Raw genomic sequence first — 17,424 nt, 5'->3', positions numbered from 1 at the left:
TGACGGAAAAAATAAATAGGGACATAGGTGTATAAATTTTGAAAAGAGACATTGGGATACAACGGCATAGAATTGGTATATAAAATAAAACTTAAAAGCATAAATTGGTTTTCAAGGATATTTTTTACATTAATCCTTCAATAATGTAATTCAATTTTTCTACAATACTAATTTTATTCAAATAAATTAATACTTTAACCTAATTTCTATCAATTAATTACTTTGCACTCTTAAATTTGATTTTCAAAGAAAGAGGTATCTTAGAAATAATTATATCAGATATATAGAAAGTTCAAGATAACTAAAAACATAGCTATTATTTCGAAGTGTATCTGTATATAATGAACATAAAAAGTATAAGGATTTAGTGACAAATGTTTTAAAAGATAACATTGTAACACTTTCCGAAAAATGACAAGATTGTAATAATTATAATATCAGATAAATTTAGACATTTAGTGAGATAAATCTAGCAGAAGAACACAAAAGAAATTGAAAAAACATAATCTATTCTTCAATTTTATTGAACAAATAGACATGTAATGCAGGGGAAATCAAATATCTGCATTCTTCTGCAGAACCAGCAGCAGGCCCCCTAACCTAATCAAGAAAAAAGTACGGGAAAATTGGAGCTACAACTATATAAAAATGTACAGGGGAGAATAAGTACAAATTAGAAACTCAACCTAAATCCACAAAAATGCTAAATTACAGATTACAATATTTCTAAGATTAATAATGTTAAAAGATGAAGCCACAGAAGTGGGCTAGCATGATGGGGGTTGAAGCTGCTTGAGCCTTCTCACAACTTGTTTCATTGTAGGTCTGGTGGAGAGAGAATCAACAGTACAGACAATAGCCAAGTGAAGAACCTCTACCAAATCCTCTCCAGGTCCTGCTTCCCATAACCCAGCAGTGAAGAACTCATTTGCCCTTCCTTGCTTCAATAGCATGCATGCCCATGCCACTATGTTGAACCCATTTCCAAAAGAAGAAAATGAAGGGTCCAAAGCCTTCTTGTCTGAGAGTAACTCCAGAAGCACCACACCATAGCTATACACATCAGCCTTATCAGAAACACGGCAAGTCATGGCATATTCAGGGGCAACATACCCAAATGTTCCGGCTACACCAGTGGTAGCATGTGTCTCTGATGTTCCCAGAAGTCTAGCCAATCCAAAGTCCGATAGATAAGCATTGAAATCGTCATCTAACAAGATATTGCTGGGCTTCACATCACGGTGAAGAACACGGGGAACACACTGATCATGCAGATAGGCCAGTGCACGGGCTATGTCCAATGCAATCTTGTGAAGAATCCTCCAATCCACAACCCTTGTGGACCTCTCTTGGATGAACTTTTCAAGATTCCCACCAGGCAAATAATTGTATATGAGAAACATCTCTGTCTCACAAGCATGATAACCAATCAGAGTGACAAGATTAGGATGATGAAGCCTCCCAAGGGTCTTGGTTTCCGCATGGAACTGTTGAACACCTTGGAAACGTCCAACTGCAAGTCGTTTGACTGCCACCAAGACTCCTGGTGCTACCTCTGCCTTGTATGTTGCCCCAAAACCTCCACTCCCAATGCAGTTGCCAGCATTGAAATTTCCTGTGGCTTGGACAACACTTTCAAAAGTCAACGGAACCCCGATATCAGTAAACACTGTAACTTCTTTTCTAGTAGAACCAACAACCCTGGACCCAGGCTTCCACTTCCGAGTGTAAAAAAATAGAACAATCAGGGCTATAAGAACGGAAAAAATGGCTGAAGCAGAAGTTATAGATGCTATTTCAATAGAACTCAAGCCATTACCACTGTCCTTGCCAGTGGCTTGTTCAGTTGCTGGATTATAAGGGCTGCCATCAATAGGCGCTAGTTGACTTCCTGACGGCACAGATAGAGAAACTCCACGGCAGGGACTTAGAAACGGATTCCCAACAGCACTACTACATTTAATCAAGCCACTATTAGAAGGCAATGATCCAGATAAGTTGTTGAAAGACACATTGAATGCTGAGAGTGTGGTGACATATGCCAAACCACCAGGAATGTGACCAGAAAGATTGTTGTTATTGAGCAAAACATCAGTCAGATTTCTCATGTTCTCAATAGCCTTTGGAATCTCACCAGTAAGATAGTTTGAAGAAAGGTCCAAGATTTCCAAAGAGTACAACTGCCCCAGGCTGGTCGGAATTGAGCCATTTAACTTATTACCAGCCAAAGAAAGAAACTTCAGATTCTTTATCTGGCCAAGGTTGGTGGGAATCTCACCTTCTAACTGATTCTTACTGAGGTTCAGCGATGCAAGGGAGACCATATTCCCTAAATCAACGGGAATTGGTCCTGCAAGCTGATTTCCAGAAGCATCCAAAAATTTCAATGATCTGCACATCCCACTGAGACTGGAAGGAATATGACCAGATATCTTATTATAACTGACATTTAGAAGCAATGCATCTAACCCATGGCATTTCTCAAATAAATACGTAGGAAATGGTTCAGTAAGATTATTTTCACCAACCAGAAATGTGTAACTGCTCTGTTTCCCCAGCCTGTCCCGTGCCACAGGTAATGACAGAATGCCATTGAAGTTGTTTCGACCAAAGTTGTGAGCGACCGAAATACCAACTCCCCCCATTGCTGTGAAAAGTGAATTCTCCCAAACCTTTGACAAAAAAAAGAATGCATATGGTGGAGAAACATTACCATCTTCATATAGGTTGCCATTCCAAGAAGGTTCAGGGGGACAAACAATATCAGAGAACTCGGGAATTGAACCAGATAACATGTTCCCGCTAACATCAAACGTGCTCATACAGGGAACGCGAAGTTCTTTAGAAAGAACACCGGTAAGGTTGTTTCCACTTAAATCAAGAAAATGCAGTCTCTCGCAGACACCAAGCTGGTTCGGAAATTCCCCACTGAAAAAATTCTGAGCCAAATTAATCATCTCTAAGCTTTGACAACGACCCCAACTTACCTGAAAACTGCCTTCCAAATTCACCATGGGAGCCCACAATATCTTCAGCTTTGGAAGCGACAAAACCTCCACAGGCATAGACCCTTCAAAATAGTTCAGCTCATCATTCACCGAACCTAATTTCCCAAAATCACCAGCGACATCCCCGCGTGGATCAAAGAGATTTGACAGCACAAGGACTGACAACTCCGAGCAATTCCCAAGCTCTCTAGGCACAGAACCACTAAGAGTGTTCCTGGACACATCCAACACCTCAAGGCTCTTGAGCTTCCCAAGCTCACTAGGAATACCCTCTTCCAACAAATTGGAATACAACAAAAGCGTCCTCAACCTCTCACAATTCCCTAAACTCACCGGAATACCTTGAACCAACGAATTCCCAGACAAATCCAAATGCTCAAGCTTCCAACAATTCTCCCCAATCCCTCGCGGAACAACCCCACTGAACTGATTAAACGAAAGATACACCCCTCTAAGCCTCCCAACAAAACCAGGCACAGAACCATTCAATCCATTACCAGCCAAATTCAAAACCTCCAAACTCTCAAGAGACGAAATTGAACCAGGAATCTCCCCTACAATCCTATTAAACCCAAGATTCAAAACCCTCAACTTCCTCAAGCCGTTAATTCTAAACGGAAGATATCCACTTATTAGATTCCCTTCTAAATCGAGAACCTCTAGCTTTTCCAAGCCCCAAATTGCTTCGGGAATTTCCCCCTCCAACGCGTTGAAGGGGAGAGACAAAACCCTAAGCTCCGTGAGCACACTGATGAAATTAAAAGAAGAAACGTTTCCAAAGAGAGAACCTTTACTACCTTCGCACGTTCGCCGAACTCCGAATCCGTAAAGAGGGAATTGAGAGAAACCTTTGCACGGGTGAGAGGTTCCGTTGCGGCGGTTGCCGCCGTTTCCGGTGACGTTGACGGCGACCACCCGGGAATTCGCGTTGCAGAGGACACCAGACCAAGAGCAGTAGCCAGAGTCAGCGCCGGCTGCGGAGGTCCATGTGGAGAGAACGCCGGCGGGGTCGGAAAACGATGCCTTCAGACGAAGGAGAGAAGATTCGTCCGAATCCCCCAATACTGCGTCGCTTGGCGACAAGAACAGAACCACAAAGAAGAGAAACTTCACTAGGGAACTCCATTTGATCACTGAACTGCAATGAGAAGAAGAAGAAAACATCTCACAGTGAAAGAAAACCGAATCGCACGGAAAACCCCTTCTCCCCCGTTGTAGGAGTGACGTCGAAGAGAAGAAGAAAGGGTTTTTGAAAACCCTAATCCTGTGATATGGAAGAAAAAAGACGATGGAAAATGATGGGGAAGAAGGAGAAACAAGACTCGGACTCAACAGTGTTCTCTTTGCAAAACGCGTTTTTCTTCCTTTTCTCTTATTTTATTTTGGTTTTTAGTATAAAATTGTTTTTTAATGGCTTGATAAAGTGGACCCTCAACATTTTATAACTTTTTCAATTAAGGCTAAAATTGAAAATCAAATTTTAACTTGGTTATTGCTTTTACAATTCTGTAGCTAATTATCTAGAGTGCGTCTTTTTATTTTGGTTGTGAAAACTCAAGAATAGTATTATTGATTAATAAAACCATTTTTTAACAATGCATTACGTAAATTATTGAGTCTTTAAGTTAAATAAGAAAAGAGATGTAAAGAAACTGCTCTCTACTATTAACCTTTTGGTAGAAAAAAATAGATAAAGATTAGATTTATATGGAGATAATTTTAGTTAAGAGTTTTGTCTTTGTCTTAATTATCTCCGATACTATTAAGCAATTTTAAAAATAATGTGCTATTTAGATAATATATTCTCATCATTAATGTGTTACCTAACTATGTGAGCTTCATCAAGGTACAAAATAAACTCTAATATGAAAGGAAATAACTTAATTTCTATTTGTATTATAGATTTTTTTCATAGGATTATTTCTGAGTACATTTTATAAAAGTAAATAATTATAGGAATGCACTCTTTGAGAGTCATAGATGATCATAAATTAATATAACATGGTCTAAAGATAGAAATCATTATTTCACTTTCACAACAATATAGTGAGAAAGGTTGTTGTCTAGATTGGTTTACTAGGTTGCCATTTTAGTTAGGACATGTTAGAAACAAGTTTGAAACCATACTCTAAATTATTTTTTATTTATTAAAGAGGCAAATTGGTTAGGATTTGTGTTGAAAAAATCCAAAAAGAAACTAATGTTTTTTTTTTACTTAAATTAGAACATGAAAGGTTTAATTTCACTTATTTAAATTGTGGTAAATATGTGTATAAGTAAACTTGGTGTAATATCTCCAACTAAGGAATCATAAACAATCTAAATAATTGAAAATGAAGTTGATGGTGGATAATTGATGAAAAGGAAGTTTAATAATGTTCGACCATAATTCTTAAACATCCTACTAATAATTGATGTCCAATTAAGTATTTTAAAAATTAGCCGAATAATACCAACCGTGTAGGTTAGCTAGAAGGAGTACCATCAAAGTTGGTAACTTTCTTGGAGAGCAATAAAAATGCTTAAACTTAAAAAATATTTAATATTGTAGTTATTTGAATTAATAAGGTAATGAGGTATTATTTATGATTGTTTGTCAAAATCATAAGATTTTAGATATTAATGAGATAAATGTTATGATGTTTACTAATGACAATAATGAATTGTTTATTCATTTTATGTCTTCTTTAGTCTTCCTACTTTTATTATTAACAATAGAGAACATAATTTTTATAATTTGTAGTGCATGTGCAAAGATTATATATTTCAATGGAAGGGTAAATTTATTTATTTTTTCTTTAAATGGGTTTCAAGACATTTTTTGTTGTGATATATGCTTCAATTTCACAAGTTAAACAAAGCTTCTTATGGAATAATATCCTAATGTGTCAATTTGGAAATGTGAGTTTGAACAGTAGATTTAAATGTTTTCTTAGGAGAAGATGAGAAATTTAGAGAATAATTATTGCTCAATATACCATGTTTTGAATTTATATTTTTGGACGATGATATAAGGATTAATATTATACTTACACATGATAATCCTTATATTAGGTGAAATTGTCGAATAAGGAATAAAAGATCAAAATATTCTTACCACTCCTGGTATCTCTAGGTACTCCTGATATCCCCCGATACGCTGCCTAGTTAAGTTTCACCCACTCCTGGTTGTATAGTATTCTTCATCACTCTTGATATCCCTAGCCAACGAATAACTCTTGTTACCCTAGACTGGTTGAGTTTCACCACTCGTAATACTAGACAATCCTGGTATCCTCTAATACGCTACCTAGATTTCCTTAACTTGCCTGAGTTACACAACAAAGTGTTTTAATTATCTTCAAAATTATAATAAATCGATTGTTTACAAGTCATTTATACGATTACTCTCATAGAGAGGATATGTGTTCAATAAAATACTGTCTATAGACTCGCTAGGTGTTTCTCTCTTTTCTCTTTTCTCTCTTCTTACAATAGTAAGCAAATATTACAATGAAGCTTGAGAGTGTTTCTTGACTTTGTTTTTTCTCTTCTCTAATATTGTCTTTTAGCTTGAGCTTTTCAATGCTTCTCTTTTAAACGTTTTTCGTAGGATGATATTTTTCGTTGTAAGTTATTCTCTTGATTCTTCCTTTGAATGATCTTTTATTTAAACGCTTTTTCAAAATATATCCGTTAGACTGAACTCTTTAGCCTTGAATCTTGTGTCTTCTTTGTCTCACGTGTGAAGTAGTCATTGGTTAAAGTCAACTTGTTAAAGCAAGCTTTCTTTTTCAGTAATGTGCTCGAAGTAGGTTGTATTATCTTTCAAACATGACTTCTTATGAGGAGAACATTCTGTGAATGTCTTCTTTGTCTCTAACGTCCACTTTTGATATTTTTCAAATAAAGCATGTAGATGTGTGTAGTAGGTTATCTGCATAGAATAACAGTAGATTGTGTATGCAGCAGATGTGTTTTATGTCTTATTACTTTTGTTGTTTTGAACGTTGAGCATTTAATGACATTTAATGTTTTTCAGATCAACAAAGTGCTTTTTACATTTTCTACCGTTAAGATAGCGTTTATCATTTAAGTTTTTCTCTAAGATACTCAGCGTTTTTTGGGTTATTGCCTTTTTAGAGCTAGAGCGTTTAACAGGTTTCGCTTTCTACATGGTTTTGGATTATTGATTAGGGCTTTTAAAGGGTTTAGTGAAAGACATTATCTTGACACCTTTCAACCCATTACCATTGGGTACAGTATAGCTTACGCGTTTAGTATAACTCTCTTAGACGCTTTGACTTGTAAATCGTTTAGCATTGTGTCTAGAAGTTTTAACTTAGTTGTTTTGCGTTGCTTATAACCCTAAGTGTTTTCCTAAGGCTTTTCTATATTGCTGGATGATTGGGGATTTTGTTCCTACCACTTATGTTTCTGCCTATCCTATTCTTTTGGTTAAGCATTTTCAGATTCTTATCTCGTTTAATATTATTTGATTAAACTTCAAAACATGAGAGCATTTATACATATAAGTCTTATAGATGATTTTGTCTTAACAAATTCTTCACTAAGTGAACTTGTAACATGTGAGTTAAATTGTGTTTTCCTATTGTGAGAGTCGTTTTCTAATTATTCAATATAATTGAAAATTCTTGAACTCAAAGGGAGATTGAGAATGATACTTGGAGAAATTGGTATTCGGTGTAGCTTAGAGAGGTTTATACTTGTGATACCTAAAGAGATTGAAATTAATTGTAACCTAGAAAGGGTGATACTCGCTAGGTGGTGATTAGTGGAATATCTTAAGTGGGTTGCTTAAGAGACTTGATGTAGACTTAATGGGAGGTGAACTAGTAAAAAACTTGTGTATGCTTTTTCTCTATCGTACTCTTTACTTTGAATATTTTTATTTACGTTGTTTGAATTTATTTACACACTCTATTCATCCCCTTTCTAGAGCCACAATACACCAATAATACGATGTGTGCTTTTGCCATGATTTGGAGTAAAAAGTTATGCAATCTAAAGAGAAGAGTAATTATTGTTGCATGAAGTGCATTCAATGATTCTCAATGATCAAGCTCAACAAACAATTGATGGAGAGGAAGATATATTCAAAATGAGTTCAAAGTTATGCAACAGACAGAAAAGTTATCACAATAACTTTAAACACTTATTTAAAGACATACTTCAAAAAGAAAGCTTTAGCAAGATAAGTCATTGTTTTGAAAGTGATGAAATTATGACAATTTGTATTTGCACCTAAAAGCTTTGTAGGGTCACAGTTTGATTTTTACATTTAGCAAACTAGAAGAGAGTGCTTAGCCTTGTAAACGTTGAAAGACAAAACTCCTCTTTAGTGAGTGAAACTTGCCATTTGTTGATCAAAAAGATAAACTTTGTCTTAGCCAAGAGTGATTGTTTGTTAAATAATACTCTAATGAGTAGGCTCATAGTGGTTACATTCAGAAATAATTTTGGGGATTTTAGCCAAGAGTGACTTAGTGTCAAAGAATACTTGATGGGTTAGCCAAGACTAGCTACGAGCCAAATAAAATTATCTTTCGTACTTTACAAAAATAGTGTGCCTAGTGGAATTTGACTAATTGGTAAAGAATTGATTTGCATTGCATGTTATTTTGTCTCTATTAACTAAAAAGAATTTTGAAAATTCACTAACAAATTGTTGTCTTATTACCAAGCATCAAAGTATACTTTGCAAACAAAAAAAAAGTTTTAAAAGGATTTTGAAACACATTTCAACCTCGCCTTTTTGTATTTCTCGTGTTATCTACAATACATTATAAATTTTCAAAGTGGATCCTAAGACACATACAACCTACCTCTAAGTGTTGTATTCTAGTTGCAGCATGGTCATTGTGAACAATATAATTACCTAAATAAAAACATGTTCTTTTCCTTAACAAAGGAGCTCATCCATAATTGAAAACTTCGACACAAAAGACAACATAGAAGCATTAGGCCATAACAAATATTTTTATGATGTCTATAAATACAAGTTGGACAATGCATATGAAAAATTGATAGCCAAACAAGATTAATGAATATGCATAACTAACAATTATTTCATTCTTATAAGATTCTAAGTGCTTAACAAAATCCTCTATTAAACGATTTAGAAATAGAAATTCATGTATGTGAAGTGATCTCTTAGGACAAGAGTGTTTGTATTTCATGTCTACACATTTGAGTGACCTTAGCCAACCTTTGAATTGCAATTAATTGATGTTTTTGGACTATGTCATCTCTGATGTTTCCATTCTACTATTTGATGTATCATATGGTTGCTCTATCATATGTACAATAGTATCATCTTCCCCCCACTTATTCAGCCACTACTTTAAACTTATTGTATTAATTATTGGAGGAGGACTTTCAGAGGTTTTAGTTGGAAAGTTATTCTTCTTTAATTTTTTTTAACGAGTGGTTTATTGGAAACTTAGAAGGAGATTATATCGGTGCTTGCATTTTTGTACGTATATGTAATTCAAAGTTTATCATATTTTTCATAAAAGAAATCATCATCTTGATAAGTTAGATAATTTATCTTTTATTTATAGGAAATAATATAAGTGATTTAATGTTTTACCTCCATGTATTTATTTAGATTTTTTTTTCATAAGAATAATTTGTATGTTTTGTGAAATATAACTTTTATCATAGATTTGATGTGACTTTCATGCTTTGTATTTTTTTATTTTTATTTTTTAAATAAATTTTCATGTAATGACAAATGATTAATAGGTTTTGAGGTATGAGTATAGTTGAGATGTCAAAGTTTATAATAATGTCTAATATAAGTGTAAGAAAAATACTCAATATAAAAATTGGAAAAAATAATTTATTTCTCAATATATTTTCATTCATTTACATTTGTGGATGGTTAATAATTCAAATGTTGTTTCTCCAAAATCTAACCAAACATCCTTTAACGGAACTAAATTGATCTAACCTTTTTTTTTCACAATTATATGTTTTTCTTATTTTTTTATAATTCAAAAATCACATTCCTAAAATTTGCTGATATTTTCAAAAATTGTCTTTAACAATTTTTTTAAAATAGAAATAATTAGTTTTTAAAACATACTCAGGGTCATCATGCATATAAGAAACAAACCAGAGTTGTTTCTTCCCTCTAAATATATGAAACATGTAACAACTTTTAAATGCAAGTTAATTTCTTTTTTATCATTAATCTATTGTGGAATATATTAATGAAACGTTCACTTGTTTATCATAAATGCATTTATTGTTGAGTCATTAACAATATACGTTATTCTTACGGTTGAAAATTTATTCATTGAATTATGAATGATCTCATTAAATAACACTTAAATTATTTTATGACTATCTTTGAAATAAAATTAAATTTATGATCTTATGAATTAAAACTATATGATTTAACTATTTTTATTTGTATTCATAGATAATTATGTTTCTTATATACAGAACGAGAGATCGTATTCATTTTTGGATGAATGCATGAAAAAAATGTTAAAGGATGAATGTGATATATTTTTATCAAAAGAATCACTCTAAATCAGGTTTTTAAATGTTGTTTTAACTAATCAAAATATGTTATAGTGAATTTCAGATTTAAAATGTTAGCATATTAAACATATGGATCAACTAATATGAAATTATATTCAATTTAAATGCAGCTCTCAAGTTCGAGTAACTTTGTAATCTTTGTGCAAGTCTTGTATATATTACTTACTGTATTCATACATAAATTTTACTGTACAAGAACCTTATTTTGACTTTTGAGCGATAGTATTCTGTGGCACACAAATAGAATAGAGACTAGCAGAACACTTACTTTAGCAGCACCCTTATTTTATGATACTCAAATTTAGCAGAAGCAGACAAAAGAAAAAACAATTCAAAATACAGATTCTATTCTTCAATTTTATTAAACAAATAGACATGTCCAGAGGGGAATCAAATATCTGCATTCTTCTGCAGATTCAACAGTCAACACCAAGCCAACTATCACCAAATCAAGAAAAGAGTATGCAAAATTGGGGCCACAACTATATAAAAATGTACAAGGGGAGAATAAGTACAAATTGAGAAATCAACCTAAATCCACAAAAATGCTAAATTACAGATTACAATATTTCTAAGATTAATAATGTTAAAAGATGAAGCCACAGAAGTGGACTAGCATGATGGGGGTTGAAGCTGCTTGAGCCTTCTCACAACTTGTTTCATTGTAGGTCTGGTGGAGAGAGAGTCAACAGTACAGACAATAGCCAAGTGAAGAACCTCTACCAAATCCTCTCCAGGTCCTGCTTCCCATAACCCAGCAGTGAAGAACTCATTTGCCCTTCCTTGCTTCAATAGCATGCATGCCCATGCCACTATGTTGAACCCATTTCCAAAAGAAGAAAATGAAGGGTCCAAAGCCTTCTTGTCTGAGAGCAACTCCAGAAGCACCACACCATAGCTATACACATCAGCCTTATCAGAAACACGGCAAGTCATGGCATATTCAGGGGCAACATACCCAAATGTTCCGGCTACACCAGTGGTAGCATGTGTCTCTGATGTTCCCAGAAGTCTAGCCAATCCAAAGTCCGATAGATAAGCATTGAAATCATCATCCAACAAGATGTTGCTGGGCTTCACATCACGGTGAAGAACACGGGGAACACACTGATCATGCAGATAGGCAAGTGCTCTGGCAATGTCCAATGCAATCTTGTGAAGAATTCTCCAGTCTACAGCCCTCGTGGATCTCTCGTGGATAAACTTTTCGAGATTACCACCAGGCAAATAATTGTATATGAGAAACATCTCTGTTTCACAAGCATGATAACCAATCAGAGTGACAAGGTTAGGATGATGAAGCCTCCCAAGAGTCTTGATCTCGGCATGGAATTGTTGAACACCTTGGAAACGTCCAACTGCGAGTCGTTTGACTGCCACCAGGATTCCTGATGCTATCTCCGCCTTGTATGTTGCCCCAAAACCTCCACTCCCAATACAGTTGCCAGCATTGAAATTTCCTGTGGCTTGGACAACACTTTCAAATGTCAATGGGACCCCAATATCAGTAAACACTGTAACTTCTTTCCTTGTAGAGCCAACAACCCTGGACCTTGGCTTCCACTTCCGTGTGTAAAAGAATAGAACAATCAGGGCTATAAGTACCGAAACAATGGCTGAAGCAGAAGTTATAGATGCTATTTCAATAGAACTGAAGTCACTCCCACTCTTCTTGCCAGTAGCTTGCTCTGTTTCCGAATTATAAGAGTTGCTATCAATCGGCCCTGGCTGATTCCCTGATGGCACAGTCAGAGACACTCCGCGGCATGGACTTAGGTATGGATTCCCAACAGCACTGCTACATTTAAACAAGCCACTGTTGGAAGGAAAATATCCAGATAAGTTGTTGAAAGACACATTGAATACTGAGAGTGAAGTGACATGTGCCAAACCATCAGGAATATGACCAGAAAGATTGTTGTTATTGAGCAAAACATCAGTCAGATTTCTCATATTCTCAATAGCTTTTGGAATTTCACCAGTAAGAGAGTTTGAAGAGAGGTCAAAGACTTCCAAAGAGTACAACTGCCCCAGGCTGGTAGGAATTGAGCCATTTAACTTATTACCAGCCAAAGAGAGAAACTTCAGATTCTTCATCTGGCCAAGGCTGGAGGGAATTTGACCTTGTAATTGATTCCTACTGAGGTTTAGCGATACAAGGGATACAACATTCCCTAAATCAACAGGAATAGGTCCCGCAAGTTGATTTCCAGACACGTCCAAAAATTTCAATGATCTGCACATTCGACTGATATTGAAAGGTATATGACCAGATATATTATTATAACTGGCATTTAAAAGGAATGCGTCTAGTCTATCACATTTCTCAAATAAATATGTAGGAAATGTTCCTGTAAGAATGTTTCCACCAACAAGAAACGTGTAGCCATTCTTCTTCCCCAGCCTGTCATGAGGTACGGGTAGCGACTGAATGCCAGTAAAGCTGTTTTGCCCAAAGTTGTGAACAACAGAAGTACCAATTCCCCCCATTGATGTAAAAAGAGATCTTTCATGAACCATTGACAAAAAAAACGAGGCATATGGCGAGAAAACATTCCCATCTTCAAACAGGTTTCCATTCCAAGAAGGAACAGGGGGACAAACGGTATTGGAGAAATCAGGAACTGAGCCAGACAACATGTTCCCACTAACATCAAAAACACTCATACAGGGAACGTGAAGTTCTGTAGAAAGCACCCCAGTAAGGTTGTTTCCATTTAAATCAAGAAAATGCAGCCTCTTGCAGACACCAAGCTGGTTCGGAAATTCCCCACTCAAAAAGTTCTGAGCCAAATTTACCATCTCCAAGCTCTGACAACCACCCCAGTTCCCTTGAAAACTGCCTTCCAGATTCACCATGGGAGCCCACAATATCCTCAAGTTTGGAAGCGAAAAAACCTCCAGTGGCATTGACCCTTCAAAATAATTCACCTCATCATTCACTGAACCTAATTTCCCAAAATCACCGGCAGCATCACCGCGAACATCAAAGAGATTTGACAGCACAAGAACCGACAACTCTGAGCAATTCCCAAGCTCCCTCGGCACAGAACCACTGAGAGTGTTCCTGGAAACATCCAACACCTCAAGGCTCTTGAGCTTCCCAAGCTCACCAGGAATACTCTCTTCCAACAAATTGGAATACAGCAAAAGCGTCCTCAACCTCTCACAATTCCCTAAACTCCCCGGAATCCCTTGAACCAACGAATTCCCAGACAAATCCAAATGTTCAAGCTTCCAACAATTCTCCCCAATCTCTCGCGGAACAACCCCACTGAACTGATTAAACGAAAGATACACCCCTCTAAGCCTCCCGACAAAACCAGGCACAGAACCATTCAATTCATTACCAGCCAAATTCAGAACCTCCAAACTCTCAAGAGACGCAATTGAACTAGGTACCTCCCCAATAAACCTATTAAACCCAAGATTTAGAACCCTCAACTTCCTCAAACCTTGAATTCTCAAGGGAAGATAACCACTTATCAAGTTCCCTTCTAAATCGAGAACCTCTAGATTTTCCATGCCCCAAATTGCTTCGGGAATTTCCCCCTCCAACGCGTTGAAGGGGAGAGACAAAACCCTAAGCTCCGTGAGCTCACTGATGAAATCGAAACCAACAGAAGAAACGTTTCCGAAGAGAGAACCTTTACTACCTTTGCATGTTCGCCGAATTCCGAAACCGTAGAGGGGGAGTTTAGAGGAATCGGAGCACGGGTGCGAGGCTCGGCTGGCGCCGTTTCCGGTGACGTTGACGGCGACGACGCGGGAGTTCGCATCACAGAGGACGCCAGACCAGTAGCAGTGACCGGAGTGAGAACCGTCAGCGGTGGTCCACGTGGAGAGAACGCCGGCGGGGTCGGACAACGACGCCTTCATACGGAGGAGCACGGATTTGTCCGAATCGACCGCAAAGGCGTCGTTTTGCAACGTGAAAAGGAGCACTAAGACAACGAAGAGAAATTGCATGAGGGAATTGCCTTTGATCACTGAAGGGCAATGAGGAGAAGAAGAAGAAGAAGAAGAAGAAGGAGAAGAAGAATAAGAAGAGGAAGAAGAGATAGTAAGAGAAGAAGCAGAAAACATCTGACAGAGAGAGATAGAGAGAGAAATGGAGCCTGTTTTTGGAGTGAAGTTGAAGAGAAGAAGAAACGGTAATAAGTAGAAGAAAAAACGATGATGGAAACGATGGAGAAGAAGGAAGAACAAGACACAACTCAGCAGTTTTCTCTTTTGCGAAACGCGTTCTTCTCCTTTTTTGTCTTTTTTTAATGTAAAAATATTTTCTTAAAACTCTTTAATCTCATATCAATTTCAAAAAATGCGTCACAAACTTAAGTTAAGAAGAATATTTTTTTATAAAGATTTAAATATGTTTTTATCACTATAAAGTTAGAATTGATTTTTCTTTCAGTTTTATTTTTAAATTTTAAAAATAAATAAATATAGCTTTTTAACAGTGATGATTAAATCCTAACGAAAATCACTTTTTTAAAACGAAAACGTTTGTTTCTTACGTAAATGTTTGTAGAAGTGGAAAGAAGTTTTGTTGCACACTGATTTTGCAACCTTTGTATGATAGTTGTCTGGTTCCACACTCACATTTATAGGAAAACCTTGCATGCTTGTCTATGCTTTCGTCACATAGTGCATAGAAGGTGTGTTTGAAAATCATGAATTCTTTTGGAAGATGATCATTTTCGATAAATTTTTTTCAATATTTTAATATTATTTACAGTATCATTATTAATATTTATAATTATTATTATTGATTATAAAATAATTTTAGACTAATCACGACTCATATATAATATTAAAATATTATTAAAAAATATTCTCAAGCATCGTTATTTTTATTTGAAATTGAGTTTGGACAATGTACTGGTATCGTGGTTTTCATTGAAACTGCTTAGTTCAAAGGATCCATTTTTAACTCTAAATAATAACAACACAAAAGAAAAGAAAAAAGATTGAAACACAGTAAGAAAAGCAAAAATGTTTCCAGAAACTGCTCCCGATGCACTTATAACTTAAACTAGTTTATTAATTATGTATTAATGATTTAAATTTACTTTTAATATTTTGAATAGCTCATTAATTACAAATTGAAGTTAAAATTAATTGAAAATAAAATTATAATAGAATTTCAAGTTTCAAAGTATGTAGTAATTAATCCTAATAATATATATTAATAAATTTAAAATTGGAACAAACATAATTATTTAATATATATTATTTATTGACAACGAATATGTGATTTATTGAGAAATAAATAAATAAATGATATTCCTTATTTTGGATATGAAGGACTTATTGGATCACGATAAATCATCACAGCAATTATTGTTCTGAATTTACTTGCAAGAAGGGGATCGTCATCAATAAATATTGTTGAGACTTTGAATAAATCCTCTCGTGATGCTTGTTTTGCTTCAGGTGCTAATGTATTAATGAGTATAGTTTGATTCATATTTTACTATAGAAAAGAAAATTAAATAGTAATAATCAAAGGAAAACTTGTTACTTTGTAATAGTTTTTCCTTCTTTGTACATAGTCTTTTATAAAAGAAAAATACATGCAATCTTTTAAAAGTTTTTCTTAATGTAAATGCTTTATTTTACTAGCTTATGGAAGACTATACTTTTAAATTATTTAAAAGTGTATTTGAAAAGTTAAACAAACTTTACTTTAAAAGGCAGAAAAAGTTAAATGTACATATCTTATTTATTCTTATATTAATTGTTATGTAAAAGCTTACTAATATCTAACAATACTTAACGTGAAATTTATTAAAGTTTAGATGAAATGATACATATACTTAAATTTGTTGATATACTTCTCGTGAGTTAGTGTTTTGTTATTGTTAATAAATGTTTGTTTTTTTAAGGATGTATTTATAAGGTTTAATTACGTCTTTAATTTTTATTTTCTTACAAAAATTTCAATTTGGTTAATGTATTTTTAGTGTAAATTTGTGATTTTTTAGTTTTATTTTTTTTTTAATTTTTTAATTTTTTAATTTTTTTAAAAAATAAATCGTGTGTTAAATTAGTATCTTGTTATAATAGTGAACAATGACAATGAGTCAATTTTCATTATCCTAATCTCAATTTGATTCTTATGTTTTTATTTTTGTTTCTTACTAGTTTCAATTTCTTTTATAATTTGAATAATTTTATTTATCGTGATACTAAGTTTAACTTTTATATAAATGTTATATACATAGTTTAAATTTATATTTTACATTGAAATTTATTTAAAATTTTTAAAATTTAAAATTTATTTATTTCAAATTGTTATAAAATTATTTTAAATTATTTTAAAATTTTAGATTTGAATTTATAAAATTCTTATTTTTAAATCAACTCATCCATTTATATAGAAATTATTGAATTTTACACATTTTAAAAATATACAATTGTTTGAATATAAATTCAAATAAAACAATGTAATAAAATATTAATACAAATAAAGTTTAATGCAAAATATAAATTTTAAAAAATTAAAATAAAGTTCAATTTAAAATATAAATTTAAATGAACTTGATTTTTATTTAATTTTTATTAAATGTATTTAGTAAAAGTATTAGTTGTAATAAAAATATTTATATTTTATTTATATAAAAAGTAAATTTGATCTTAATTTGAAAAGAGTGAAAATTGTTCAATTTTAAGAAAAATAGTATTGAATTGAAACAAAATAAAAATGCATTATACAAAATTAAGATTAAGATAATTTAATATGGTAGTGACATTGGTTATAGTTATACTGTCATGATTACGTGATAAGATACTGATTTGACACACAATATATTTCTTTTAATAAAAAATGAAAAATGAAAAAACTTAGGTTTAATTCCTA

The 17,424-nt window shown here is 33.9% G+C and overlaps 2 protein-coding genes across 2 annotated transcripts; both read right to left on the bottom strand.

Moving 5' to 3' along the window:
• Nucleotides 1-492: 492 nt before the first annotated feature.
• On the bottom strand, nucleotides 493-4,367 carry LOC108345638 (LRR receptor-like serine/threonine-protein kinase RPK2). Its single transcript, XM_017584277.2, has one exon. The coding sequence runs from the start codon at nucleotides 4,170-4,172 to the stop codon at nucleotides 768-770; it is 3,405 nt and encodes a 1,134-aa protein (XP_017439766.2). The 5' UTR covers nucleotides 4,173-4,367; the 3' UTR covers nucleotides 493-767.
• A 6,525-nt stretch (nucleotides 4,368-10,892) lies between these two features.
• LOC108345858 (LRR receptor-like serine/threonine-protein kinase RPK2) lies at nucleotides 10,893-14,812 on the bottom strand. Its single transcript, XM_017584677.2, has one exon. The coding sequence runs from the start codon at nucleotides 14,646-14,648 to the stop codon at nucleotides 11,175-11,177; it is 3,474 nt and encodes a 1,157-aa protein (XP_017440166.1). The 5' UTR covers nucleotides 14,649-14,812; the 3' UTR covers nucleotides 10,893-11,174.
• Between the last annotated feature and the right edge of the window lie 2,612 nt (nucleotides 14,813-17,424).

This window comes from Vigna angularis, chromosome 8 (genome assembly GCF_016808095.1).
Source record: "Vigna angularis cultivar LongXiaoDou No.4 chromosome 8, ASM1680809v1, whole genome shotgun sequence".
Classification (NCBI taxonomy): Eukaryota; Viridiplantae; Streptophyta; class Magnoliopsida; order Fabales; family Fabaceae; genus Vigna; species Vigna angularis.
Note: the sequence above shows the minus strand (reverse complement) of the source record. Positions and strands in the feature narration are given on the sequence as shown.